Source organism: Rattus norvegicus, chromosome 10 (genome assembly GCF_036323735.1).
Source record: "Rattus norvegicus strain BN/NHsdMcwi chromosome 10, GRCr8, whole genome shotgun sequence".
NCBI lineage: Eukaryota > Metazoa > Chordata > Mammalia > Rodentia > Muridae > Rattus > Rattus norvegicus.
Window position 1 is genome coordinate 86,282,521 of NC_086028.1, and position 27,854 is coordinate 86,310,374.

Here is a 27,854-nt window from a genome sequence, read left to right on the forward strand (position 1 = left end):
GAGCCCCTGCCCACAAGCTGTTGGTAGCAGCAACCACATACAATACCAGACAAGGTCTCTTCCACGGACGAATCGCTGGGGTGATTCCAGCCCTACCTTCATTCAGTGTCGGCATAAATGTGCCACGATTCAGGCCAAGATGGGTGTGGAGGGAGATGGGTTTCTGTGGGATTTGGGGGCATGTGTGCATGTATACGTGGACACACCTATGTGTTTGTCTACCTATGTGTGCATACTCACATGGGGAGGCCAGAGGTCAACCTCAAGAGTCAACCTCAGGAGGTGTCCACCTTGCTTGTTTAGCTAGGAATCTCTCACTGGGACTTGGAGGAGGTGACCATGCTTGGATGGCTGTACCTCGAGGCTCGGGACCCCACTTGTCTTCATAGCCCCAGTGCTAAGATCACAAAGTGCATACCATCATTTTGGACTAGCTTGTCCCATTTTGTTTTGATTCCCCCCTCCCCTTACTCCAACGAATACTGTAACCCCAAATTGGGGACAAAGCATTGTCAGAGGCAAGAGGCTACTTCCAATTCCAGGTCCCAGGCCATTTCTCATCTTCCATACTCCTTTTCCCCAGGATTCAATTTTCTCCCTTAGAACTTGGTCCCTTAAAACCACCAGGGTGCTTTACCATGGGAAATAGCAGAGACCAAACCAAGGCATTGAAAGCAAAGGCAAAAACAAACAAAAACAAAACAAAACAACAAACAAACAAACAAAAACCCTAAAAGCCAAATTTTATACTTCCGGGTAAGTTCTATTATCCGGAGTCATAACCACAGTCACCTCTGCTCCCAACCCAACCCAACACCTTCCCTCCTCAGCTCCCATCTTGGGAAAGCTGTAGACTTGCCCTCCTCCCCATCTGACCATCGTGTCTTTTCCAGAGAGAAGTAGAAAAAGGTAGAATTGAGCAGTGAAAGACACAACCAGAAGAAATGGCGAAGTGTCTCAGTGGGTAAATGCGTTTGCCAAGCAAGTTTGGCAACACTTACAGGGTTGACAGACATCACTCCACCATTGTCGTCCCCTCCACACAAGGGCCACAGCTTATGCACACACAATAGTGATAAGAAACAAGAAAATGATACAAGGTTTAAAGATACAAGGTTTCAGAGCCTCAAAATGGCCCAATGACGAGAGAGCCTGAGGCACAGCAGGGAGCCAGCCACCTGTGGGTCCTGGTGAGGTCTGGGGACATGAGTGGGCTCTGCAGACTCTCTGCTCAAGGGCACCTCCATCCTAACTTTTGAGTAAGCAGGCCTAACCGCCTTCCCAGCAAGCCAAGCCCAACCCAGTCAATGCCTGGAAATGGGTGGGCAGCTCTGTACCGCCCACTCCCAGGTGTCCAGATGGAGGGCATGGCCAGCGTGGTCCTCTACCTATAAAGATGTAGCTCAGAAAACTTGGGAAACCTAATGAATCTGCTGTCATACCTGCTGTGAATGACTGGGGGACACCGGTGCCAAGTGGGGTCCACCTACCATGAGTCAATTGGCTTGGATCTGCCACACAGGCTCCAAGAGTCTAGTCAAGTCACTTCCCCTATCTGGCCCTTTATTGTTCCCATGGGGAACATCACCTTCATGCCCACTGCCAGCTTTGCTTACTGATGGTCCTCTGGAGCCGAGGGTCTACTTGGCTCCCATCCAATGCATTGTGCAGAGTGGAGGAGGAAGACGGTGGGGTTGGGGGACGATGCTTATGCTTCTTCCTCCTGAGCCCCTTACCCTATCTAGTGCTGGCAGGGCATCTGCAAAGCAAGGTCCCTCCCATCCTCCGGTCCTCCTTGCAACCCCCCCCCACCTCAGTTTTCAATTCCTTTCCTCGTGATCCTGCCAAGTAAAGTCACTGTGACCACACACAGAGGGCGGGGACAACCCAGACATTTCAACTTCTGCAGAAAAGGTTCAGGTTCCCCCCCCTAAAGTAAAAAGGGTAAAAAAGAGGAGGTCGAAAGACCAGAAAGAAGGATCAGGAACTAGGAATGGAAAGAAAAAATACAAGAAGAAATTAGTAAGAGAGGAAGCCAATTAAAATGATTCCCTCTAGGCCACTGGGTCTTGGCCTGATGGTCTGTGAGTAGGCAGCCAGGCTGGCCCCTCCTTTGGTACTGCCTATGCCAAATGCCAGGCAGAGAGGAGGCCCAGAGGAGAGGGAAGCTGGGCAAAGGGGATGGCAGACTTCCAGCCTGGCCTTGTCCAACCCCTGGGCCTTGAGGGGGAACTCTTAGGGATGGGGACTATGATCCAGGCAAGACTCCAGGAAGCAGGTCTGCTCCCCTGGCAAAGTCTGCGGGCAGATGTGAAGTTAGAAAGTGCAAAAGGCCCCTTCCTGGGCCTTTTGAAAAGGTTGGACCAGCTTTAAGATGTAATCCTTCTAGGTGACTAGAGGGACTGAATCGTTTGTGGGTCCTAGTCTGCTGATGAGTCTGTGATGTGACCACAGTGTGGTCCTGGGCAGGCCCCTTCTCTTCTCTGGATTGACGTTTCTTACCTGCAAAGGTCGGGAGGGGGTGGAGGGTTGAAACATATGCTTGGCAAGGTCTTTCTTGCTCCTGCTTTAACGGGGAAAGTCACATGGTAGAAATCATGCAAGGAGGAAGACTTTAGAGGTGGGCTTGGCTTCTCTGGAATCCCCAGTCTTTCTAAAGTTTTGACTCTGCAGGGTCGGAGAGACCACATACACCCTTACCTAGACACACACACACACACACACACACACACACACACACACACACACACACACACACGCACGCACACCATATTTTGTAAATCTAAAGACAAGAGTCGTTGACGCCAGAGGTAGGAGCCATCTCTGATTAACCTTTTTTTCCCCTTCCTCCCTTACCGCCCCCAACGCCCCCCTCCCTTTTTTTAACAGATGATAAAACTGAGGCCCTAGTTAGGGATTTTCAGAGTTCGGTACTTCCCGGCACCCTCCGGCTGCTCCAGCTCAGCTGTCCCAGGACGCTCCTCCCTCATCCCCCCTCACCCCACCCCCGGAGCCGCAGGGGAGCACAGACCGGGAGTCCCGGTGATGGTGGGGGACCCCCGCTGTAGGGGCCGTCCTCCGTACAGCGCCGCCCAGCCTAGTGGTCGGTCGTGTAAGCGGGGCGCCCTAGCGCACTCGCCGGGGAGCCGGTGATCGAGGGCGGAGGCAAGGAGGGAGCGACCGCTGCTGGGAGGGGTGCTGGCGCGAGCTCGCGCGCTGTGTATGGTCTATCGGAGGCAGCTGACCTTTGAGGAGGAAATCGCTGCTCTCTGCTCCTTCCTGTAGTAACAGCCTCCACCGCCGCCGCCGTCAAGAGCCGTCAGGAGCCGTCAGAAGCCCCAGCCCGGAGCGACAGCCGCGGGCGCTCCGCAGCACCAGGTGAGTGGGTCTCCGTGGCGTAGCCCGCCGCGCGTGGACAGGATCTAGGCTGCAGCCACGTCCCTGGGACCCAACATCCTGGAGTCCCCACGGCCTGACACGGGACAGGCATCGGTCCCAGCTTCGAATGGGATCTTCAGAGGGAGCAGGGACAAGAAACCGGTGCAGGCGGCAGCCAAGGGTGGATTCGCGAAGTGGACACTGACACTGTCAGGCTCCACCTGAAGCAGGCAGACTCTGGAGTGCAACCCAGGGCTCCTCTGAAGATAGCGTCGACCCCTTAGTCTTTTCTCTCTGACAGCCCCAGACACGTGCCTGGGGAGACCTGCACCTCCAGTGGCTGTAGCTGCATTGGCCTAACTTTTAGGTTAGAAGAGCTTACCTTCCCAGAAATTGAGTGTGGGTCCTAGTCTGAGTGGCAAGAATTTTTGTGTTTGTCTAGTTGGGGACTGTGGGCCTCTATGTCTTAAGTTTCTCTTTCGGTTTGTAGACCACCCCTTTCTTTAGTTTGGGCATAGCTTCGTGGAGCGAAGGGACATGGAGGGAAGGGACAGGAAGAGAGGAGGGCAGCCTCGAGGGTTCCTTGTTGGAAGGGAAGGGTGGTCATCTCTCTTCTCCGCACAGGAAAGCGTGCCTGGGGTGAGGGAGGAGCCTGGCCTCACCTCCTTAGGTCCTTTGGTGGCACTGAAGGGCACTGGCAGGCTAGAGACTTCTGCAGAACAAATGACTTATCTTCTCCACCAGGTGAACAGCCATGGCGGGCTGGATTCAGGCCCAGCAGCTGCAGGGAGACGCTCTGCGTCAGATGCAAGTGTTATATGGGCAACATTTCCCCATCGAGGTCCGGCACTACCTGGCCCAGTGGATCGAGAGCCAGCCGTGGTAGGTGCCCCAGGCCCTGAGTCTTCACCCTCAGAATGTGTCCCTGCTATCCAGGCCAAGGGTCTCTTCTTGTGGTTTGGTGTGACTCGGGTTCTATCTGCCCTGGTGCGGAAGGGGTGGTGTCCCTGGGAAACAGGAAGAGGGAACAGAAGCTATCGGAGGGGAGACCCTTCTAGAGTTTGATGCTTATACGACTACCAGGAGCAAGTCTCATGGGACTGGTAAGCCCTGAATCCCTCTTGCTGCTTTAACCCCCCCCCCCTTTTTTTTTTACGTTCCAAGGGATGCTATTGACTTGGACAATCCCCAGGACCGAGGCCAGGCCACCCAGCTCCTGGAGGGCCTGGTGCAGGAGCTGCAGAAGAAGGCAGAACACCAGGTGGGGGAAGATGGCTTTTTGCTGAAGATCAAGCTGGGGCACTATGCCACGCAGCTCCAGGTGGGTGCGAATGCTTGCTTTTGGCAGGAAGGGGCCCCCTTAAGCTTTCTCTCCCAGCATCAGAACCCCTGGGATTTTTACTGGCTTGGCCACTGAGTCACCATGTGACCAAAAGCTTACTGGCAACTTTTCTTCAACTTCCCCCACCCCCTCTTTCTAAGTCAGACCTGTCAGATCCTTTAACATATTACAAAGCAAGAGGTGGGAGTGTGTGGGGAGGGAGGAGGGGAGTGTTTCCAGCCTGGTGGGGAAGCAGCCCTGTGGATAGAGATCTAGCAGTAGAGATGGGGCTGACTTGAGTCAGGTGAACCCCTCAGCAGGACAAAGGAAGCCTGGCAGTCTAGAAACGAGGGAATAAGGCGAGCAGACATTCCCCTTGGGGCTCATTTAAAATCAAGACAGCCGCTGAAGAGAATCAGAGTTGCCCTGGAGTGAGAGCTGGATGAAAGGCATTGGGAGAAAAACAAAAGGAACATCTCCTTTCTATGGGGTGGGGGGCGGAACTTTTATGGAATCAGGAAAGGGGTGTGGGTGGCGTTCATGGTCAAGCATTTATCAGAATCCACTTGTATTTCTTAGAGAACCCCTCTTACATCCAAACAGTGGGATGGAAGGGGTATAAAATTTCATCCTAGAGAGAGGAAGAAACAGAAAGAACAGGAGAGGAAGCAAAATAGGAACCCGGGGCCAGGTGCCTAGCGGAAAGCACCTTTATGCTGACCTCACATGCCCCAAGTCTGTCTGTCTCTGTTTTCTCTGTGTGTCTGTCTCTCTGGCTCCATCTCTTTCTGTCTCTGTCTCTCTGTGTCTCTCTGTCTCTCTCTGTTTATCTCTGTCTGTCTCTCTTTCTCATTTGCCTCAGGACACATGCCTAGCCTATCTGAACATCAATTTTCCCATCCATGACTTGAGAACAGTTTGAGTTTCTGTCGTAGGATTTCCATGCTCAAGAGAGTCCATGCTGGTGGGAGGTTGGAAGCAATTTTATGTTTAGAGTATGCGTTTCTCAATCACTATAAACCCAGTAAGAAGTTCTGGGAGGGGAGGGGCAAAGAGAGTTGGAGGTGTCTGATGATCCTGGGGCTCCTGGGGGAAAAGCTGAGAGACTTAGGGGAGAGGAAGGAGTGCCAGCAAGGAAGCCAGCATGGTCAGAACCAGGTGGCCATTGGTGGTTCCTGTGTCCTCTTTCAGAACACGTACGACCGCTGTCCCATGGAGCTGGTTCGCTGTATCCGTCACATTCTGTACAATGAACAGAGGCTGGTCCGAGAAGCCAACAATGTGAGTGCCTGTAGGCGTGGGCAGAGGAGCTGGGGAGGCCTTCATATGACTTCCTCTCTAGATCCCACTGTGTTTATGTAATGCGGCTAAGAGGAGAGCACAGGAGAAATAAAAGACAGGGGCAGGTGTGAGAGACGGTGTATTTTAGGCTGTGGACAGAGTAAGTGACCCCCCCCCCCCCGGGCCCAGTCCCTGGCTCTCTAAGCCTCTAATTCTTTTCTTTCATTTCCTTCCCTTTCTCTGCCTTTCGCAAAAAATAAAGAGTTATCTTACTTTTACCTTTTAACCTCGTGTGCAAGTGACCTTGGAAACTAGAGGCATCAGGTCCCCAAGGGCTGCAGGCCGTTGTGAGATGCCTATCTATGGGTGCTGGAAACTAAATTCGGGTCCTGTGCCAGGGCAATATACGCATTCTTCATGCTGGACTATCTCCCCAGCTTCTCTTTCATCTTCTCCTTTCTTTGTTCTTCCTTTCCTGGCTTCTGATGATGACCCAGGGCTTCAAACCTGCTAATCGAGTCTCTACCAGTGCCTCCCCAGGCCCCACTGTTGTAAAATGTCTATAGCCACAGTACTTTCCTGATAGGGTTATTATGAGGATGAAATGAATTTGTATGCATGCTGAGTATGGACAGCCACACCACAGGACTGAAGAGAAAGCCCCACACCTGTACACATGCACGCACACGCACACGCATCCACTCAATAAGTCTTTAAAATAAAATAAACACTTGAAGCAGAGCAGTCTCCGCCTAGGAGTCTCAGCAAAGACAGGACTCGGAGTGAGCTGAGTGGTAGGAAAACACAGGGCATCTGACAGGGTTGTGTCCTGAGGGGACAGAGGAGGGAAGGAGCAAGGGTGAAGGATCGCTTTCGTATCCTAAAATAACAGCGGTGTACTTTGGGTCAGGAAGGTGCTGGTGTTGCCCGATGGTTGAAGACTTGCAAGTGGTTAGCGCAGCAAGAGAACCAAGTGGGGAGCCCCAACGGGCATGGAGTCAAGAGCCAGGCACTGCAGCCAGTTCTGCGTCCCTGAATTGTAGAGATTGCAGAGCCACCTATAAGAGCGCACAAAAGGGGCTGGGGATTTAGCTCAGTGGTAGAGCGCTTACCTAGGAAGTGCAAGGCCCTGGGTTCGGTCCCCAGCTCCGAAAAAAAGAACCAAAAAAAAAAAAGAGCGCGCAAAAGAAGTCACCTGGGTTGAGAAACTCGGTGTCTACAATATGGGGTTGAAAACTGCCCATCTCAGGAAGATCTGCTGCCAGAACACTCCAGGCTGATCGCATAGCAAGTGCAAAGGCCCTGGGGCAGGCATAGGCGAGGTTGAAGGGACAGAAGGTGCAGAAAAGCACACATACCTGATGCACACTGGCGACAGGCAGCAGACAGAGGCCACCTGCCAGGCTGGCTAAAGCCGGGCCAAGGAGCTTAGATTTTGTTTTGAGGACACTTAGTTTGAAAGTCCCTGACTACATGGTGGCCTCTCAACCAGACGTTGTAGGAGTGATGGAATTCAAAGAGACATCCGTGATGTCTCTCTCCCTGTCACTTTATGTTAGGGGTCTCCAGGATGCCCACTGTGACAGGTTTGCTTCTTTCCCTGTCCCTCCAGGACTGAGGGAGGATGCAAAGGCCGTGTGTGTGCACAGGCTCTGCCTCTTACTTGTCCCCAGCACTTAGTGTAGTCAGTGGCATTGCGTCAGTAGATAACTGTGGCGTTGAGGCACGCATGCCATCCTTAGGAAGATCATGGGATACCTGCCAGGTGTCCCCTCCTAGTTTCTCTAAAGGAGATTTGATGGATTCTCCGTATTCTCTAGGGTAAACCAGACGGACACAGACGTTGCTGCCGCAGACTGTCAATTATTTGCCAAGCCCCGTGTTTAACTTCTCCTTTTCCTTTCTGCTCCAATTCTGGCATCCTCTAGCCCTCCCTTCTAACCCCAGATTTGGAGTTTGGGGTGTCTGATGTTGTTCTCCTTTCTGCCTGGTACACAGCTCCTGACATTTCTGTTGAGTCTATCCTTGTTTGGTCGTTTGCTCTTTTCATTTTGTTTGGTTTTTCAAGACAGGGTTTCTCTGCATAGCCCTGGCTGTCCCAGAACTCACAGAGATCCACCTGCCTCTGCCTCCCAAGTGCTGGGATCAAAGGCGTGTACCACCACCACCCACCCAGCTCACTCAACCTATTCTGTCCCCAGTGCAGCTCCCCTGCTGGTGTCCTGGTTGACGCCATGTCCCAGAAGCACCTTCAGATCAACCAAACGTTTGAGGAGCTGCGCCTGATCACACAGGACACGGAGAGCGAGCTGAAGAAGCTGCAGCAGACCCAAGAGTACTTCATCATCCAGTACCAGGAGAGCCTGCGGATCCAAGGTGAGGCCTGGAACAGGATCCAGGACACTGCGGGCATCTTGCAGGTGGGAGGGAGAAACATTCTGTGATCTCCAGCGGGCGATGGTCAGAGGAGGCTCACCATCCCTTGGGCACTCTGCCCAAAACCTAGTAAGAACCACCGTGGCTTCCAAGGGTTCCATGGTTCCAGCACTGCCCACAGTGGTCCAGGTGCTGAGTTAAGTCCTTTGCATATACAATGCAAGGCAACCTCCCAAGGAGCCTGCAGAGGGCAGAGCTTGATGTCTTTGTTTTACAAGGGAAGTTTAAAGAGAACAAATAACTCAGCCTAGGTTGCCTGTAAGTTGCAGGACCAGATCTTCACCAGAGATAGGTCATAAAGCCCTGTTATCTTCCTAACCGAGAGTCTCCCCCTAGACTCCGGCAGACAGTGAAATGTGAGCAAACAAAAAGATATGGATCAAGTGTGCCCCAACCAGAGGGAGCACTTGACATGGAGTCTGCCGGTTGACTGGGCTGAGAAGAACCAGTATAGCGGCCTTCCCTCTACTCGACTGTCTAAGGGGACCTGGTCCTAGAGGCCAGGTGACTGAAAGTTTTCTGCTATCTCCTAGCTCTGTAGTTTGTCACTGGCTGTTAGAGTAGCAGTGTGGGGAAAGAAACGATTGTTTCCGGAGTTGGGGATTTAGCTCAGTGGTAGACCACTTGCCTAGGAAGTGCAAGGCCCTGGGTTCGGTCCCCAGCTCCGAAAAAAAGAACCAAAAAAAAAAAAAAAAAAAAAAAAAGAAACGATTGTTTCCAAAGGTAGAGGCTTAGCTCTGGAGTTCAGTACTTTCCTATGTATTGAGATATATAAGTGTATAAGCAAAAACCCAACTACATATATTTATACATACTTATCAACACAAAATATTGTATCTGTCACAGAAAGAGTGGTTTTTATTTTGTTGAGACAAGATCTTACTATGTAGCCCGGGAAGACCTAGAACTCGCCCTGTAGACCAGACTGGATTCAAACTCACAGACATCCACCCTCCCTTGCCCTCCTGAGTACAGAGGTTCAAGCTTTGGAAGGAGTAAATCTTGTGCTCTCTCTAGGTATATTTTTCAAAGATGTAAATCTTCCTCTACAACCGGCTTTATGGTGCCCTGTGCTTTTTAAGAGTCTCTGTGTGTTCATAGCGTTCACTTTGAAGTAGTTCCAGTCTGTTTCGTGATTAATCCCGTCACCTGTGTTTTGTTTAGAAACGCATTGTCTGATTTCCATCTGTCTGCTATGTTTCAACGTTGCACTTTTACTAGCCCTGATACTATCTTTTTATTGAACTCTACCTAGCCTAGAGAATATGTTCCGTACCTTCTCAGAACTTAAAACTTTACCGAGACTTTGATATGGCCCAGAATACGCTCTGTCTTGGTGAAAACATCTTGTGTGCTTGAAAAGAATGGGTCTTCTATGGCTGTCACCTTAAACAACAGAGAAAGCAGAAATTTGGTAATGTAACCATAAAAGGAGAATTTAAAAAAATTTGCTCTTCGGGGCTGGAGAGATGGCTCAGTAGTTTAGAGCACTGACTGCTCTTCCAGAGGTCCTGAGTTCAGTGTCCTGCAACCACATGGTGGCTCACAACCATCTGTAATGGGATCTGATGCCCTCTTCTGGTGTGTCTGAAGACAGCTACAGTGTACTCATATACATTAAATAAATAATTTAAAAAAATACTCTAGACTTTTCCAAAGTCAAATTTAGTGAATAGAAGAGACGTGGCCTTCCCCCACCCCCTTTAGTTTTTCCACATAGGGTTTCTCTGTGTAGCCCTGGCTGTCCTTGGAGCTCGCTCTGTAGACCAGGCTGGCTTCGAACTCACGGAGATCTGCCTGTCTCTGCTTCCGAAGAGCTGGGAATAAAAGTGTGCACCACCCCCAACCCCTGCCAGAGTGGCTTTCAGATAGTCATGTAGCACACAACAATGCATTGGTCATCAATGGAACGGGGCTCTTATATGTTTCATACCATATAGCCTGAATATGTAGTAAGCCGTGACCTCTAATCTGTGAAGTTTTCTGATGTCCACACAATGACAAATCCCCTAACCATGCATTTCTCAGAATATATCCACACCCTTAAGTAATGCATGACTGTCTTTGCAAATCTCTTTCATGGCAGCCTTGATAAAAGATAGCCGTGTCTTGCTTTCAATCTGTGGTAATGTCTTGTAGCCGCTGGAAAATTCCATGGCACACTTGTTAGATATCAAGAGTGAAGCCTCTGGCTGGGGATGTGGCTCAGTTGGTAGTTTGCTCGCCCAAAGTGAAGAGGTCCTGGGTTCTGTCTGCATAAATTGAACATGGTGACCCAGGCCTGTAATTCCAGTAATTGGGTGTTGGAGGGAGAAAGATTAGAGGTTCAAGGTCATCCTCAGCTATACAGCAGGTTCAGTCTAGCCTGGGCTAAATTAGATCCTGTTACAAAAACAGAAAGGATAGAAGACCCAGGCTTGGTGTGCTTATCTATAATCTCAGCACCGAAAAAGGGCTATCAGCAAGAGGATGAGGAGTCTAAAACTAGCCTAGGCTACATAGGGAAACCACATCCCCGATTCAAAACACATGGCAGGGTAAATATGACTCTCTCTCTCTCTCTCTCTCTCTCTATATATATATATATATATATATATATATATATATGTGTGTGTGTGTGTGTGTGTGTGTGTGTGTGTGTGTGTGTGTGTGCGTGTGTGTGTGTGTGTGTGTAAAATTATCAAAGAGAGGGCTGGAGAGATGGCTCAGCAGTTAAGAGCACTGACTGCTCTTCCAAAGGTCCTGAGTTCAAATCCCAGCAACCACATGGTGGCTCACAACCATCTGTAATGGGATCTGATGTCCTCTTCTGGTGTGTCTGTAGACAGCTACAGTGTAATCATATATAATAAATCTTTAAAAAAATTATCAAAGAGAAAATCAAAATTATTTTAAAATAAGAAAATTAAAAAGTCATTATTACCCCCAATCATAAAGTTACCAGTTAAAACTCCAAGATTCATTTGCAATGATTTTTGTGTACAACATTGGTACTGTACAGTAAGAAAATTCAAACATTTTTCAACAAACTCTTTTTGCTGTGTTGGTCTATTATCCATATACTATGTAATTTGACAAGTTAAAGAAATTCAAGCAAAAGACAAAACAAGTATCAAGGCAATTGAGGTCTTAGGACTTTGTGAAAAATGGTTTCCCTTCCTGAGGGAAATTTCTGAGGGTCTCGGGTGCTCACCGGGGGTCCTTTAAATGACTCTTTGAAAACTGCAGATCTTGGTCTTTCGATCTTTTATCCAATAATTTTTTTTTTTCTATTCTTTTTTTCGGAGCTGGGGACCGAACCCAGGGCCTTGTGCTTCCTAGGCAAGCGCTCTACCACTGAGCCAAATCCCCAACCTCTTTCGATCTTTTAAAAATGACATTTATTTATTGTGTGTGCTTGGGCGGGCATGAATGCCATTGTAGGCATGTGGAAGTCAGAGAACAGTTTGTAGGAGATGGCTCTCTTCTCTAACGTGAGTCCTGGCCATTGAACTTGGGACTTGGGTCTTTGTGCTTTCCAGAAAGCACCCCCTAACCAGGCTGGTGACCCTTTTATTTCAAAAGAGTTTTTGTGGTGGTGGTTGTCAGGGTTCTTTGGTTTTGTTTGTTTGTTTTGGGATTTTTTGGGGGGGGGGTTCTTTTTTTCGGAGCTGGGGACCGAACCCAGGGCCTTGCGCTTCCTAGGTAAGCGCTCTACCACTGAGCTAAATCCCCAGCCCCTGTTTTGGGATTTTTTTATTGTTGCTGTTTTAGCTGATTTCATCAACTACTAAAAGAGAGGCATCAGAATATCCTCCCATGACTAGTGCTTTCTGTAAGCACTTCCTGTAGGGATTTTGAAACTGTTAACAGGTGCAGGTACAAACACTTATGATTAGTTTGCTTTTCTGATCAAGCATTCTGACAATTCTGGAATGGTTTTTTCTTTTCTTTCTTTCTTATTTATTTATTTATTTATTTATTTATTTATTTATTTATTTATAGACTTTTGAGACAAGGTTGTGCCATGTAGCCTAGGCTGGCTTTGAACTCATGATCCTCCAGGGGATTACAGATATGCTTTGTCATGCCCACCTCTCTCTCTCTCTCTCTCTCTCTCTCTCTCTCTCTCTCTCTCTCTTTCTTTTTCCTTCCTTCCTTTTTTTATTTTAGAATTTATTTTATTTTTATGTGTGTGTGTGTGTTTGTGTGTGTGTGTGTGTGTGTGTGTGTGTGTGTGTGTGTGCACTCTGAAGATATAAGCAATTGTAAGTTAGGACACAGGATCTGGGAATCAAACTGGGGTCCCCTGGAAGAACAATAAAAATAGTGAGAAGTTTTAAATGCTGAGTATCTGTCATATCCCTTAAAAAAAAAACCAAAAACAAAAACAAAAAGACAGGATCTTACTGTGTAGTCTTGACAATCCTGGAACTCACTACGTAGGTCAGGCTAGCCTTGAACACACAGAAATACACCTGGCTCTGCCTACCAAGTGCTGGGATTAAAGGTGGCTGCCACTCCCAGTTTATCATGGTTGTACCTAAATTTCCTTTTGCCGCCCTCCTTTCTTCTTTTCTTCTGTGCATGTAAGAATGTGTGCATGTATGCACGTGTGCATATGTGCATGTGAGCATGGTGTTCTTGTGCACTTCTGCATATAGAGGCCAGAGGTTGGTAGCTAGCATCTCGTCAGTTTTTCTCTATAATAATTTTGGAGCTCTCGGAGCTTCAGAGGTCTTCCGTCTCTGGCTCCCACCCTCACCCCACCCCCATCATTCTGTGGAGCTGGGGTTTCAGAGGAGCACCTTCATGCTGGGCTTTTATGTGGGTGCCGGGATGCACGCTCAAGTCCCTATGCTTGCAGGTAAACATTTCCACCATGGAGCGATTTCACTGGCCCCCTATCCATGCTTTTAAAAAATTTATAATGTAGCAAGACTTAGTCGTAGCATGAAAAGGGTTCATAATGCAGACATCGCCCTATTGAGTTTGACTTTGTATTTATTCTATTTCATTTTTAAGCTCAGCCAGGCCCCAGCCTCCCTGTGTACCTGGCAATGGCCTTGAGCTGCCTCAGCCTCCCAAGGGCTGGGATTTCGGGTGTGTACTATCACCTCCTGACAACCCGTGTTTAAGGGAGCCGTTTCCATTGCCTGTGTGCAGCACTGGCTTTGTGTTCTGAGTGAGGTTTGTATCCATATGTAGGTGGAGTCACTTTGTCTCATTTATCCAGCTCGATACTGTAAGCACAGAAAGTTGGAAATAGAGTTCAGTCAAAGAACCCTTGGCTGGCAGGCCTGGCGCTCTGGATTTGATCTCCAGCCCTGCAAATCAAAACACGAAGTACTGATCTGTTTGCAGAAGGGAAGACCCAGTTCCTCCGATGGAGCCAACGGTTGGTTGTCTTGGATCGTTTGGCCTCCTTCCCAGAAACCTGTGCAAATGGCCAGGAGAAATCTAAAGGGATCCTCCAAGGGAAGTCTGGGCCAGGACATTGGCAGTCCTGTGTTCAGAAGGAAGTTCTGAATCTAGTCAGTAGTCCTTCCGCCCACCACACTGCCGGAAAATGGGAACCATGTTCCCGTGAGCTTGTCCTGCTTGCTAGCGTTGCTTTTGTCTGTCCCAGCTTGTGTGTCCCTGGGGCAAGGATCAGGTCAATGTGACTTGGTTCTCGGAAGCCAGCCAGGAACTTGAATGAGCCATGCCAGTTTGCATGGTTTCTTGACTAGACCTAAGTAAGGATTCAGGGAGCCTCAAGGACCACTAAAGAGAGTGGTAAATGCCAGCATTCAGGGTCCTTTTAATGTGGCACAGGGGAGGGCTGCCAGCAGTGGAGATGGCCGGTAGCTTCAACCCTCAACTTGTTTGACACTGAGCCGAGCTGAGAGAGCTGAGCTGCTGGGTTTGTGTTCCCTGCATCACTCTGTCCCACACGTGTCTCGCGATTTCTTCTCAAATGTGAAAAGGGTGCTGGGGTGAGGGTTGAGCATGGATCTCAGCTGGTAGAGCACTAGCGGGACATGCAGGAAGTCAGTCAATTCCCAGTACCACAGACAACTGTGCATGATGGGCTACATCCGTGGCCCCAGCACTGGAGAATAAGTGTTCGAGATTATCCCTGGCTATACATTGAGTTTGGTGCCCTCCTCAGTTTCATGATCCCTAGGTCAACACCCACCTCTGACATAACATATACACAGATATGCACACACACACGGAGACATGCTTCAGCACCTGCCCCTGCATAGACACACCCATCCCCACATGCACGCATGGGTATTAGAACTACATTTCACCACCTGTTCCTGCCACCCGTGGGCTTCCCAACAGCTGATGGTGAGGCCCTGTCACCCCTCACCTTGTTCCTTATGAGAATCTTGCTGATTGTGATGGCTGTTCCTGGTTGTCAACTTGACTATATGTGGAATGAACTACAGTGCAGAATCGCAGGGCTCACCTGTGATCCAGATCTTGAGGCTGGCAGATACAAATTTCTGACCTGGATCTTGGCCTGGAGATCTTGAGGCTGCTTTACCAGGTGTAGCTTCATTACTTGAGCAAATTTACACACCTCCTGGTACCTGGTATACAGCTGTTGATCTAGCAAATGCCTTCTTCCCAGTACCTGTCCATAAGAACCACCAGGAACAATTTGCTTTCAGTTGGCAAGGCCAGCAGTATACCTTTACTGATACACATAGGATATATTAACTCTCCTTAGAAGGAATCTTGATCGTCTGTCTCTTCGGCAAAATATCACATTGGTGCACTATATCGATGACATTATGCTGGTTGGACCAAGTGAGCAGAAAGTAGCAACCACTTTGGACTCAATGGTAACACATGTGTGTATCAGAGGCTGGGAAATAAATCCAACCAAACTCCAAGGACCGTCTACCTTAGTGGAATTCTTAGGAATCCAGTGGTGTGGGACATTCAGAGATATTCCTTCTAAGATAGGTTATTGTACCCGGCCCCTCCCACAACCAAGAAAGAAGTTGCTCAAATGCCTATGGTTTCTACTCCTGCTACAATGCCATCTGCTGCCAAGCACGCACCTGTAGTCTCATTGGGGGGGTCCCTGTGATCACCAGACTGAAAAAGAGACGATAGGACCTGGTTGTCGGTTTGTCACGTCATGCTGGCACCACCCGCAAGTGGACAACTGCAGCCTTACAACCCCTTTCCAGGACAATCCTGAAAGATACAGGTGAAGGAAAATCTTCACAATGGGCAGAACTTCGGGCAGTACACATGGTATTACAGTCTGTTTGGAAGAAGAAATGGCCAGATGTACGACTGTTCACTGACTCATGGGCTGTAGCCTATGGATTGGCTGGATGGTCAGGGACTTGGAAAGATCCCGATTGGAAAATGGTGAGGAAGACTTCTGGGGGAGAATTATGTGGATAGATCTCTCCAAATGGGTAAAGGATGTGAAGATATCGGTGTCCCATGTAAATGCTCACCAAAAGATGACTTCAGCTGAGGAGGAGTTCAATAATCAAGTGGATAGGATGACCCGTTCTGTGGACAGTCAGCCTCTTTCCCCAGCCATCCCTGCCATTGCTCAATAAGCACATGAACAAAGTGGCCATGGTGGCCGAGATGGAGGTTATGCTTGGGCTCAACAACATGGACTTCCACTCACCAAGGCTGACCTGGTTACAGCTGCTGAGTGACAGATCTGCCAACAGCAGAGACCAACACTGAGCCCCAGCTGTGGCACCATTCCTCAAGGTGACCAGCCAGCAACCTGGTGGCAGGTCGACTACCTTCCCCTCCCTGGGCCAAACATACTCAACCCATTACACTAATGATATTCCAGGGGGCCGTACAATGCTTGTGTGCGTCTGTCTATCTGCCTCTCCCTCCTTCTCAGCTGAGCTCATGGTGGCCCACCCTGGTCAGGCACCACGCAGTCCCAGACAGTCACACTGCTCCTGAGAAAACACTGCTGAACTCAAGGGTGACTGGATGAGGTTGAAGAGCCAGGTCCTCTGGATGGGGCTCCCACGTCACGGATGGGGCTGAAAGGACTTGTCTCTGTCACCCCTCATTTGTAACCTTCGTCTGTCCACCAATTAGGACCAACCTGCATAGATCCTATATGTGACAGGCACTTTACAGCACCATCAGGTTTTTGGTCACCATAGTAGCCCACTGGGCTAGTGTCAGGATTCTACCCTTTTACAAATGGGGAAACTGAGACACAGGAAAGCAAGGTATTTGGCCATTTCACCCAGCTTTTTTTAAAAAAGGATTTATTTATTCTTATTTTCGGTGAATTGGTGTTTTTCCTGCATGTGTGTCTGTGTGAGGGTCTTGGAGCTCCTGGAACTGGAGTTACAGTCAGTTGTGAGCTGCCACGTGGGTGTGGGGAATTGAACCCAGGTCCTCTGCAAGAGTAGCCAGTCCCGTTAACCTTGGAGCCAACTCTCCCATCCCAGCTTTTCAAAAGCAGGGCTACTTGTGCCCATCTCTAAGCCCTATGGGGAGGCTTTGCCAACAGTGTGTGGTGAGGGCAGACAAGGGCCACCAGGTAGGGCCCTCTGCTGCTTCGCTCTGGACACTGACTCCCACTGCTCAGGGGAGAGTCAGTGGGAGCCTATGAGCAGTCTAGAAGCTGTCTTCTGAGGGCATGATCTTGGGCATTCATGCCCGTAGGCACCCTAACTTGTTACGGATGGGAGGCCTGACTGAGAAGCTCACTCCAGAGCATATGAGTGCAGATACTAAAAGGTTCCTGATGGACATCAGAAATGATGACTTGTCCCCTCCTCCAGCTCAGTTTGCCCAGCTGGCCCAGCTGAACCCCCAGGAGCGCATGAGCAGGGAGACAGCCCTCCAGCAGAAGCAAGTGTCCCTGGAGACCTGGCTGCAGCGAGAGGCACAGACACTGCAGCAGTACCGCGTGGTTAGTGGGCCCTGCATCCTCTGCCCTGGGAGGGAGCTCTGCCACCAGGGATTCAGGGCATCAGGTGGGGGACAGAGCCTGGGAGAGCAGGTCCCCTCTCTCCTGGGGTGCACATGAGTGAAGCGGGTGTGAGGGACCCAGGCCCTGGGTTCTAGGCCAGGCCCTGAGGAATGCTCCCCGGAAGCCAGAGAGCTGCTGTGCCCTCACACAGGAGCTGGCTGAAAAGCACCAGAAGACCCTGCAGCTGCTGAGGAAGCAGCAGACCATCATCCTGGACGACGAGCTGATCCAGTGGAAGCGGCGGCAGCAGCTGGCCGGGAACGGGGGTCCCCCCGAGGGCAGCCTGGACGTGCTGCAGTCCTGGTGAGGGTGAGAGGTGGGCAGGATGGGCAGCTCGGGTGAGGATGCCGGCCACCTCTTCTGTCCCTGCGTTGGCGTGAGCGGCAGATTCCCACCGTCCATGACAGCTCTCACTTTGGCAGTATCTTGGCTCCTGGTGGGACTTGGCTCCTCATGCCTGTGCCACCTCCCCCAAGGGATAGTGGGGTCTTGGAACGGGCAGGGCTGCTCTTGAGCTGGTTGGTGCCAAGTTGGGGCCACCCTAACAGTTGTCTGCTTTTGGAAAGTGGGACTCTGTTCTGTGCCTGTGCAGGGTAGCTGTGACCAAGGCCAGCACCTTTCTAGGGGTGGGGGACGGTGCTTTGTTGGGAAGGAGGAAGCGTATCCTGTATCCTCCTCCCCTGACCTGGGCTGGAACAGAAGCCCCTGTCCCTCTGAAGGCCCTGGGCTCCTTGCAGGTGTGAGAAGCTGGCCGAGATCATCTGGCAGAACCGGCAGCAGATCCGCAGGGCTGAGCACCTGTGCCAGCAGCTGCCCATCCCTGGCCCCGTGGAGGAGATGCTGGCCGAGGTCAACGCCACCATCACAGACATCATCTCAGCCCTGGTCACCAGGTGACTGCTGCCTCCTGGCCGTGCTCAGAGGGACATGGCAGTTCCTGGGGGGTTGGCACGTTGAGGCCCTGGAACTGTCCAAACCCAGAGCTCTGCCCTAGTCCTGCTGGGCTGCCCTTCCCCCATCCACTGTGGCTCCAACAGCCCTGCTGCTGTGGCTGCCCTGCCCCAGTGTGTGTCAGGGACACTGGGGGGAGCACCACAGCCTCCAGCTCCCCTCACACCTGTCTCCAACCCCACGTCCTCTCCTGGAGGAGGCCAGGCCCCTCCTCTCCCTGTCTTCCTTCTCCCATCAGGTCCCACAGGAAGACCCTGCCTCCCAGCTGGCCCCCCAGCTCTCTTCCCTGGGCCAGTGTCTGGCAACCGTCTGGTCACTTGTGTCCCCTGCAGCACGTTCATCATCGAGAAGCAGCCTCCTCAGGTCCTGAAGACCCAGACCAAGTTCGCGGCCACCGTGCGCCTGCTGGTGGGCGGGAAGCTGAACGTGCACATGAACCCTCCGCAGGTGAAGGCGACCATCATCAGCGAGCAGCAGGCCAAGTCCCTGCTCAAGAACGAGAACACCCGCAAGTGAGTGTGCTTCCCCTCCCCCCACCCCCGTCCCGCACCCGTTGGTGCTGGGTGGGGTCTGTAGTGGGCATAGCCCAGGCTTCATCCCTTCCAGGCATTCACGTGTTCCTGGTTCTCCATAGTACACCCCTCTCACTCTGCTTCCTCAGCCCTGCCTGTGTGACACCTAGTAGGGAGCCAGTACTGATAGACACTACCCCTGCCATGCTGTCCTATCACGCGTGCTGAGAGCAGTGGGTACGCAACCTTGATCAGAAGAGAACTTGCCTACTTCCTAACTGGAACACTGACTGACTTTAACCTTCTTGGTTCAGTGAACTGTCATGGCTGGCACAGCTCTCTGGCGGGCAGGTGCACACACTTACTGTGCCTCGTGTGGCTGGTGGTAAGAACTGACCTTTAGAGACTGGAGTGGGTGCACACGCCCAGTTCTAGGGTGGCAGAGGCAGGAGGATCAAGAACTTAAAGCCGCCCTCAGCTCCACGGTCAGTTTGAAGCCCGCTTGAGCAACCAAGAGACTCTGTCCAAAAACAAAACAAAACCAAACCAAAAAACCCATGACGAGCAAACTCAGCTGGGCATGGTGGTGCCCACCTGGATGCCAGTGCTCGGGTGGCCAAGGCAGGTGAATCTCTGTGAGTTCAAGGCCAGGCTGATCTACATAGAGAGTTTTGGCCCAGCCAAGGGCTACCTAGCGAGACTGCCTTACAAAATAAACAAAGTTCCTGAAGAGTCACATCAGGTCACGGTTGGATAGGGAGTGGCTAGTGAAGGTCAGGGAGGAGGGGACAGCTGAGTTTTCTTTCTTTCTTTCTTTTTTATTTTTTATTTATTTATTTTTTTAAGATTTATTTATTTACTTAATGTATATAAGCACACTGTAACTGTCTTCAGACACACCCAACCCCATTACAGATGGTTGTGAGCCACCATGTGGTTGCTGGGAATTGAACTCAGGACCTCTGGAAGAGCAGTCAGTGCTCTTAACCACTGAGCCATCTCTCCAGCCCTTCCCCATCTTTTATGATGGTCCCATTAAAACATGTCTCTCAGGCCCAGGGATGTCAGTTAATGATTCTGTGCCTGTCTAGTGTGCACAAGGCCCTTCCTGGGACCAGACCTTGGCACCGCACTGGCACTGAGCTCTTCTCTCTTTGCAGTGATTACAGTGGCGAGATCCTGAACAACTGCTGCGTCATGGAGTACCACCAGGCCACAGGCACCCTCAGTGCCCACTTCAGAAACATGGTGAGGACCGGTCCGCCTTGGAGGGAAGGTCCATCCAGGATTGGGGCTTGGTGGCCATTTTATCCTTGGCTTTGCAGTCACTGAAAAGAATCAAGCGTGCTGACAGACGCGGTGCCGAGTCTGTGACGGAGGAGAAGTTCACGGTGCTGTTTGAGTCTCAGTTCAGCGTTGGCAGCAACGAGCTGGTGTTCCAGGTGAAGGTGAGGTTCCAGCTGCTCCTCCCATGAGGGCCATCCAGCTCAGTTAAGGGACCTGCCGGGGTTACCCGGCTCCGGTGAGAAAGCTGCAGACTGAACTAGTGGGGATGGTGTAATCCATCTAATCTGTAATCTGTAATCCCTGGAGTTAGGAGCCAAGCAGGCAGACTACAAGTTCAGAGCCGACCTAGGCTCCGTAGTAAGTTCCTGACCAGCCTGAGCTACCAAGGAAGATCATGTCTCAAAAAGCTAAAAAGGGCTATAGAGATGACTCAGAGGTTAAGAGCACCGACTGCTCTTCCACAGCTCCTGAGTTCAATTCCCAGCAACCACATGGTGGCTCACAGCCATCTGTAATGAGATCTGATGCTCTTCTGGCATCCAGGTGTATGTTCAGACAGAGCACTCATACATAAAAAATAAACAATTTTTTTTTAAAAAAAACTAAGCGGGGTTGGGGATTTGGCTCAGTGGTAGAGCGCTTACCTAGGAAGCACAAGGTCCTGGGTTCGGTCCCCAGCCCCGGAAAAAAAAAAAAAAGAAAAAAAAGAAAAAAAAAATAGAATCGAGAAAAAAATAAAAAAAACTAAGCAAAAATTGTTAATACGAACACACAAACAGCCCCAGGGGCTGAAGGGCAGGAGAGGAAACAACTACAACAAAATATCACATGCAATATAATATAATACAAAATATCACATGCAATATAATATAATACAAAATATCACATCACATACAATATAATACAAAGTATCACATGCAATATAATAGAATACAAAGTATCAAAGCCGGGCAGTGGTGGTGCATGTCTTCATTCCCAGCACTCCAGAGGCAGAGATAGGTAGATCTCTGAATTTGAGGCCAACCTGCTCTACAGAGTGGGTTTCAGGACAGCCAGGGCTACCCCATCTTGAAAAAAACGAAGGAAAAATTATGGAGCTCTGAGTTCTCTTGCCTCAGCCCAGTTACCCAGTAACTCCCTGTGAACCTCTTGCAGGCTCCCGATTGTTGCGTTCGGCAATTACTTGAGCAATAGACTAAGAAGAACTATATCCCCAGGACGCTCTGATTTTGTTTTAGAACAAAATCTTGCTATATCTCCTAGACTAGCCTTCACTCCACAGTCCTGTCTCCCTCTCCCAAGCACTGGGACTACACGCATAGGCCAACAAGTCTCGCTCATGCTGTCTGGGTTTTGCTTGTGTTTAGAACTGTTGGGACGGGCCTGTGGCTGAATGGTGGGTTCGCGATAAGGGTCAGGTGTCTTGCTTATGCACAGGGCATGCTGTGTTGAAAACCCTTAACTCTTACCCTCTGACCTCCATAGACCCTGTCCCTCCCTGTGGTCGTCATTGTTCATGGCAGCCAGGACCACAATGCTACTGCCACCGTGCTGTGGGACAATGCCTTTGCTGAGCCGGTGAGTTCTGGGCCTGCTCCCTTGGCCCCCAGGCCTTAGAACTGTCCTCAGGTTAGTCCAACTCCTTAGGCCTCAGAGCTGAGCTGGACAGTGAGGTGGGCAAGGTGAAGTGAGTGCCTGTCCCATTGGCTGCCACCATGTCCTCGTGTGTGTGTGTGTGTGTGTGTGTGTGTGTGTGTGTGTGTGTGTGTGTACATTTCCACCTCCCTCACTCTTCCCTTTCTTGTCTTTTCTTCTCCCCCTCTCAGGGCAGGGTGCCATTTGCCGTGCCTGACAAGGTGCTGTGGCCGCAGCTGTGTGAGGCGCTCAACATGAAGTTCAAGGCTGAGGTGCAGAGCAACCGGGGCTTGACCAAGGAGAACCTCGTGTTCCTGGCACAGAAACTGTTCAACAGCAGCAGCAACCACCTCGAGGACTACAACAGCATGTCCGTGTCCTGGTCCCAGTTCAACCGGGTGAGTGGCCGGCCGGCAGCTATCTGCCAGAGACCATCAGGGCCCTGACACACTTTCTTTTCTCTCGAAGTCAGGCTAGCAACCCATCCTCTACTCCCAACCACACTCCCCATAATCGGGAGAGGTTGACACTTAAACCACAGAAATGCAAAGAGGGACCACGTTCAGCCACATGACCCAAAGCAAGACGATGAGGGGAACCCTGAGCTGAGAACCACTCGTGAGCCTGCCATTAATATTTAGGACTTGCCTGCTCTTTGTGTCTCAGTTTCTCCATCTGCCCATGAAAGGATGGGGCAAGAATGACCTTGATGGATCTTTCCAGCCCAGACCACTCTTCTTAGCTTCAGTCCCCACTCACAGGATGACCCCGTGTGTAGAAATGTGAAGACTTGACTAGGGGCTGTCAGTTCGTGGCGTGGTGGGAGCTGAGGCTTCTGGGCTGCTGTGACTTGGAGTGTCCTTGGGCTCACAGGAGAACTTGCCCGGCTGGAACTATACCTTCTGGCAGTGGTTCGACGGGGTGATGGAGGTGCTGAAGAAGCATCATAAGCCCCACTGGAATGATGGGTAAGGAGCAGGACCCTGGGGGAGGGGGGCCGGGAGGAGCAGGCGGGTGGAAGGCTCTGCGAATGTTGCCTACCTTCCCAGCCATGACACCAAATGTACCACACACGCAGGGCCATCTTGGGTTTCGTGAACAAGCAGCAGGCCCATGACCTGCTCATCAACAAGCCAGATGGGACCTTTCTGCTGCGATTCAGCGACTCGGAAATCGGGGGCATCACCATTGCTTGGAAGTTTGACTCCCGTGAGTTCCCGTCTTGCCCACACTCCAACCTCATGAGCTCTGTCTTCCATTTCCTCACTCCGTATCCATGAGCACCTCTGTCCTTAGCTGTCTCCCACTTCTGGCAGAGGCGGGAACTGAGCTCCAAGTATGGGAGGTGTGGGAAGGGAAATGACACTTCTTCACATGACTTTTGGTCTCCAGGAACCTAAAACCACCGATTCCACAGAGAGTAGACACCTGGCGAGACCTTTAAGTTTCATGCCGTCCCCACCCTTCCACACAGTTTGATGAGTAGAATGTTCCAGTATGAGCTCCCTTGAGTGCAAAAGCAGGAAGGCTAGGGTTGTAGTGCGTGCTAGGAAAGACTCTGATTTTTTTTTTTTTTAAAGCAATTCTTCCTAAAATCCCAAGTTCCTCGGGGGCGGTGAGAAGCAGCTTTTGGGACAAATTATTCTTTTTACAGCGGACCGAAACCTGTGGAATCTGAAGCCATTCACCACTCGGGATTTCTCCATTCGGTCCCTGGCGGACCGCCTGGGGGATCTGAATTACCTCATCTACGTGTTCCCAGACCGACCCAAGGATGAGGTCTTTGCCAAGTACTACACTCCTGTACTTGGTGAGTCCTGCTTCCAGGAAGGCTGGACAGGGCCGTCTCCCTTATGGGCTTTGAGTCTCAGCATGGCGGATTTCAGGGCTCACACCTGAGGAGAGAGAAAGTGAAACCTGCCCCCCACCCCCCAGCTTGCTTCTCTCCTAAGCTGAAAGCTGAGGTCTCAATTCTACATTTCTACCTGAGGAGGAGGTGAAAGAGTTGAGGGATGAGCTGGGGCATTCCCATGGTGTTACTCTTCTGCCCCTCTAACCAGCAGCTCTCACCACTTTCTGTGGCCCCCTCAACCTGCCCCAAGTTAAATTAGAAGAGAGAAATCGATGCGCTCTTCTTTTCTATGTCCCGTCCATTGGTGGGGTTTGTAGCTTGTTGGTGCCATTTCCTTGGCAGGCATGCAAGTGGCTGGGAAAGAAACCAGATAGAGGATAGGACTGAAGCCAGGGATCCCAGTGGCCCCCAGGCTGGATCCATTAGCAGGGGTTTATCGGAAGTCCTTGAAATCACATCCCTCAGAAAGCTCCAGGGTGGTGTGGGCAGGAGGACCAGGGCATGTTGTACTCACAGCTCTTCCCCCCTCCCTCAACCCTGCCCGGCAGCAAAAGCAGTCGACGGATACGTGAAGCCACAGATCAAGCAAGTGGTCCCTGAGTAAGTGTCCGGAGCCAGCTCTGGGACTCCTTCTTGTTCTTCCTCCAATACTGGGAAATGTGGCTTAGCCCTTGAGAAGGAAAGATTCAACTGTCCTGGGATGGCACTCAGGACCTCATGGCCGCAGCCTGAGCCTGAAGCCCAGTGGGGGGACACTTTGATCAAATGCCATGAGTATGCTAGAAGCCCCTCCCCCAGTCTGTACCACTGGTCTCTCTGGACACCGAGGCTGAGTTCTACTTCGTTTTTCTGCAGGTTTGTCAATGCTTCTGCAGATGCTGGAGCCAACGCCACCTACATGGACCAGGCTCCTTCCCCAGTGGTGTGCCCTCAGGCTCACTACAACATGTACCCACCGAAGTAGGTCGTGGTTTTATGGGGGTCCACGGGGAGAAACTGGGGCTGGGCCTTGGGCTAGATTCTTGATGGACAAAGGCATCCAGAGGTCCCCTGGATTTGACTCCATCCAGACCAGGCCCAGGCTGTAGCTCTGCCCACGATGTAGGAAGGTGAAGTTAGCCAGGAACTTGTGCATTTTGGAACTAGACAGCCAGGGTACTCTTCTCATTCTGGAAAAGTCTATATGGTCCAGAGAAAATGTTCTCGGGTGCACGTGTAAACTAGAGGCAGTGGGTGTTCCCGCCACCGTGGAGGAGTGGGGATTAGGATCAAAGGGAATGGTGATGGAAGACCTTTACCTGTAAGGTTGTCAGAAGGGTATAAGACAGTGCTGCTGCTGTTGGAGAGGATTCAGGGTGGGAGTGGGACGCAGAGTTTGTCCTTTCTAAGCTATAGTGGCCTAGGCCAGATGACTGGGGTTAGGAAGGTAGCACGCTGCAGTTGGACAGCACGTGGAAATGACAAAGACTTAAATTCTTTCTCCTGTTTTTGAAGTTTAAAATCATGAGCGTGTGCATGGGTGTACACATGACTGAAACAGGGCATCGGACTTCCTGCAGCTGGAGGGACAGGCAATTGTGAACTGCCTGCATTTTTAAGTTTTAAAGTGTGTGTGTGTGTGTGTGTGTGTGTGTGTGTGTGTGTGTGTGTGTGTGTGTGTGATAACTTGTGTGAGTCAGGTCTCTCCTTCCACTCTGCGGGTTCCAGGATTGAACTCACGTTATTGGGATTGAGTTGTTGACAAGCGTTACTGAGCCGTAGGATCATCGGCCTCTATATGATTATTTATGTATATGGTATATATGTGTCCATGTGGCTCTGTGCATGTGTACATGCATGTGAAGGCCAGAGGTCAAAGCCAGACATATTTCTCAATTACTTTCCACCTTATTTTCTGATTCTGTCTCTCACCAAACCTGAAGCTTCTCCATTTTCCCAGGCTGGCTGACCAATGGATTCCAAAGACGCTCCCGTGTCTGCCTTCCCCATCCCCTTGTGGTGGGGTTGCAGACACACACTGCCCCACCCGGCTTTTTATGTAGGTGCTGCAGATCTTAACTCAGGTCCTCTTGGTTGTGAAGCAGTCCCTGACTAAGCCACCGCCCAGCCTCCTTTAAAAGTTCTCACTAGCAATGTGTATTGTTCAAAGGGACAAGTTTCATAATGCCATTGTCATTCAGGGCCTAGGCTCCAACTCTTTTCCCTTTTTTACAAAAAGACAGAGTCTATGTAGTCTCGGCTGGCCTGGAACAAAGAAATCCACTTGTCTCTGCCTTACAAGCCTGCACTACCACACCCAGCCAAGGTCTAGATTCTGAGTCTAGCTACAGGCGGCTCCATGTTCCTAATTCTCACCTGAAGGTGGTTGAAGGATTGGTGGTTAGTGGCCAGAAGCTACCACCACAGGGGCTTCATGAAGGATGTGGTAGCATACGTAAGTGAAGAACGTCCTAGGTGAGAGGCCGGTCACCTTGTCTTACAAGTGCGGGCAAGGGGAAAACACGCCCTGAGATCATTGTATGAAGCAAGAGAAATGAGTGGTGGTAGATTATCTTCCCAGGTCCACCCTGGTGGGAGTTCCAGTCAGGCTGCCACGGGTCTGGTCCTCACGTGAGACCCCAGTGTTTGTGAGGAGCAGCCTGAGGACTCTCTATGTGGGTTTGGAGCCATGAGACCTGCCAGTTTCCCCAACATCCCTCTCTTCGCCAGCCCCGACCCTGTCCTTGACCAAGATGGTGAATTTGACCTGGATGAGACCATGGATGTTGCCAGGCATGTGGAGGAACTTTTACGCCGGCCCATGGACAGTCTTGACCCCCGCCTTTCCCCACCTGCTGGCCTCTTCACTTCTGCCAGAAGCTCCTTGTCCTGAACGCTGGACTCCATGCTTCTCTTGGAAAAGCACCTTCAGTGTGAAGAACCCGTGTCAGTTGTATCCCTGTTCATACCAGTGGCTTTGCACCTTCGCAGTTCCGCCTTGCCCACAGTGCGGGGTCTGGCTAAATAGTGGTGGCCTTTTCACTCAGACCTCAAGGGTCCCCTGGACCTCTCCTCTAAGAGCTGAACCTGTCATTGCTGACAAACCTATTTCTCCAGTGCCCTTCACCTGTCCAGGGGCCACTGAGTGAAATGATTCTAGAAAAGGAAGGGAGGCAAGTTTATGCAACTAAAGTTGGAGTTTTACTCCTGAGCTAGAAGCTTCCTCCGGACTGGTGTGCGTGCACCTGTCCTCGCACATGTGGTAGCCTAACTGATGAACCCCTCTAAAGGGAGATTGGGGCTAACCTTAGTAACCCTTTATACGTTAGTGAATATGGGCTGCGGATTTTGTGACCGCTCACAATGTGCATAAGCTGTTCCCACCAACACAGGCGGCTGCCAAAGCTGACTGTGTCAGTTCTCAAACCAGCGTGGACATGGGATTCGGGTCTAATGGCCTCGTCTGCATCCCTTCTTCCCCATCCGATGTCCTCACCCTTCCATATAGATTCATCCTTGCTTTTTGTTTTGCTTTTTTGAGACAGGGTCTCTCCATATATCCCAGGCTGTCCATGAATGATCCTCCTGCCTCAGCTTCTGGAGTGCTAGGATTATAGGTTTGCATGACCACACCTGGCCTCAGCCTTTCTTCCTTTCCTGCTTGCAACCTTGCTTGTTATCAGAAAGGAGGGGAATACTGGGTGCCTGGGATTAGGAGACCTAGGGCGAAAACCTTGTAGCCCACGAAAAGGAACAGAGCTGCCAGTTACTGCAGGCAACACAGTGTGTATGTGAGGGGGGAGGCTCAACCTGGTCCACTCTGCTGGGAGGTAGGACCCGGAACAGGCCCTGCCTTGTTGCAACATGGGTTGTGGTCTAGGAAGGCCTCTCGCAGGCAGCTCTTCCCTTGGAGGCTGTGATAGAGCGGCCAGGACTAGCTGACTAGGAGTCCTGGCTTCCAACCTGAGGGAAGCAGAGGATGCACAGAGGGATGGTTTTTATATTTTGTACATAGAACTCACATTTATGGAAACAGTGTTTTTGAATAAAATTTCTGTTGGGTTTGTTTTTGCAAATCTACCAGTCTGCCTTCTGGTTTACTTGGGCTGGTGATGGGTGGGCCTTACTAAAGCTGAAGTTGTTTTGTTCCCATTTTAGCTTGGAGTTACCTCTGCTCCCTCTGCTGTGATCTCAAGGGTGCTGCCCTAGAACGTGTCAGAAAGCTAAATAAAGAGTGTGTGTTAGGGGCTACTTGCCCAGGAA

General features: G+C 50.8%; 1 protein-coding gene across 1 annotated transcript; it reads left to right on the forward strand.

Moving 5' to 3' along the window:
• Positions 1-3,338: 3,338 nt before the first annotated feature.
• Positions 3,339-27,667, forward strand: Stat5a (signal transducer and activator of transcription 5A). Its single transcript, NM_017064.2, has 19 exons — positions 3,339-3,378; positions 4,123-4,260; positions 4,543-4,699; positions 5,891-5,980; positions 8,182-8,356; positions 17,185-17,315; positions 17,527-17,678; positions 18,113-18,268; positions 18,659-18,838; positions 19,999-20,086; positions 20,164-20,286; positions 21,611-21,703; positions 21,952-22,158; positions 22,634-22,728; positions 22,839-22,969; positions 23,415-23,570; positions 24,161-24,212; positions 24,468-24,572; positions 26,322-27,667. Exons 2-19 carry the CDS (start codon positions 4,133-4,135, stop codon positions 26,482-26,484), a joined length of 2,382 nt encoding a protein of 793 aa, NP_058760.2. The 5' UTR covers positions 3,339-3,378; positions 4,123-4,132; the 3' UTR covers positions 26,485-27,667.
• Positions 27,668-27,854: the final 187 nt, after the last annotated feature.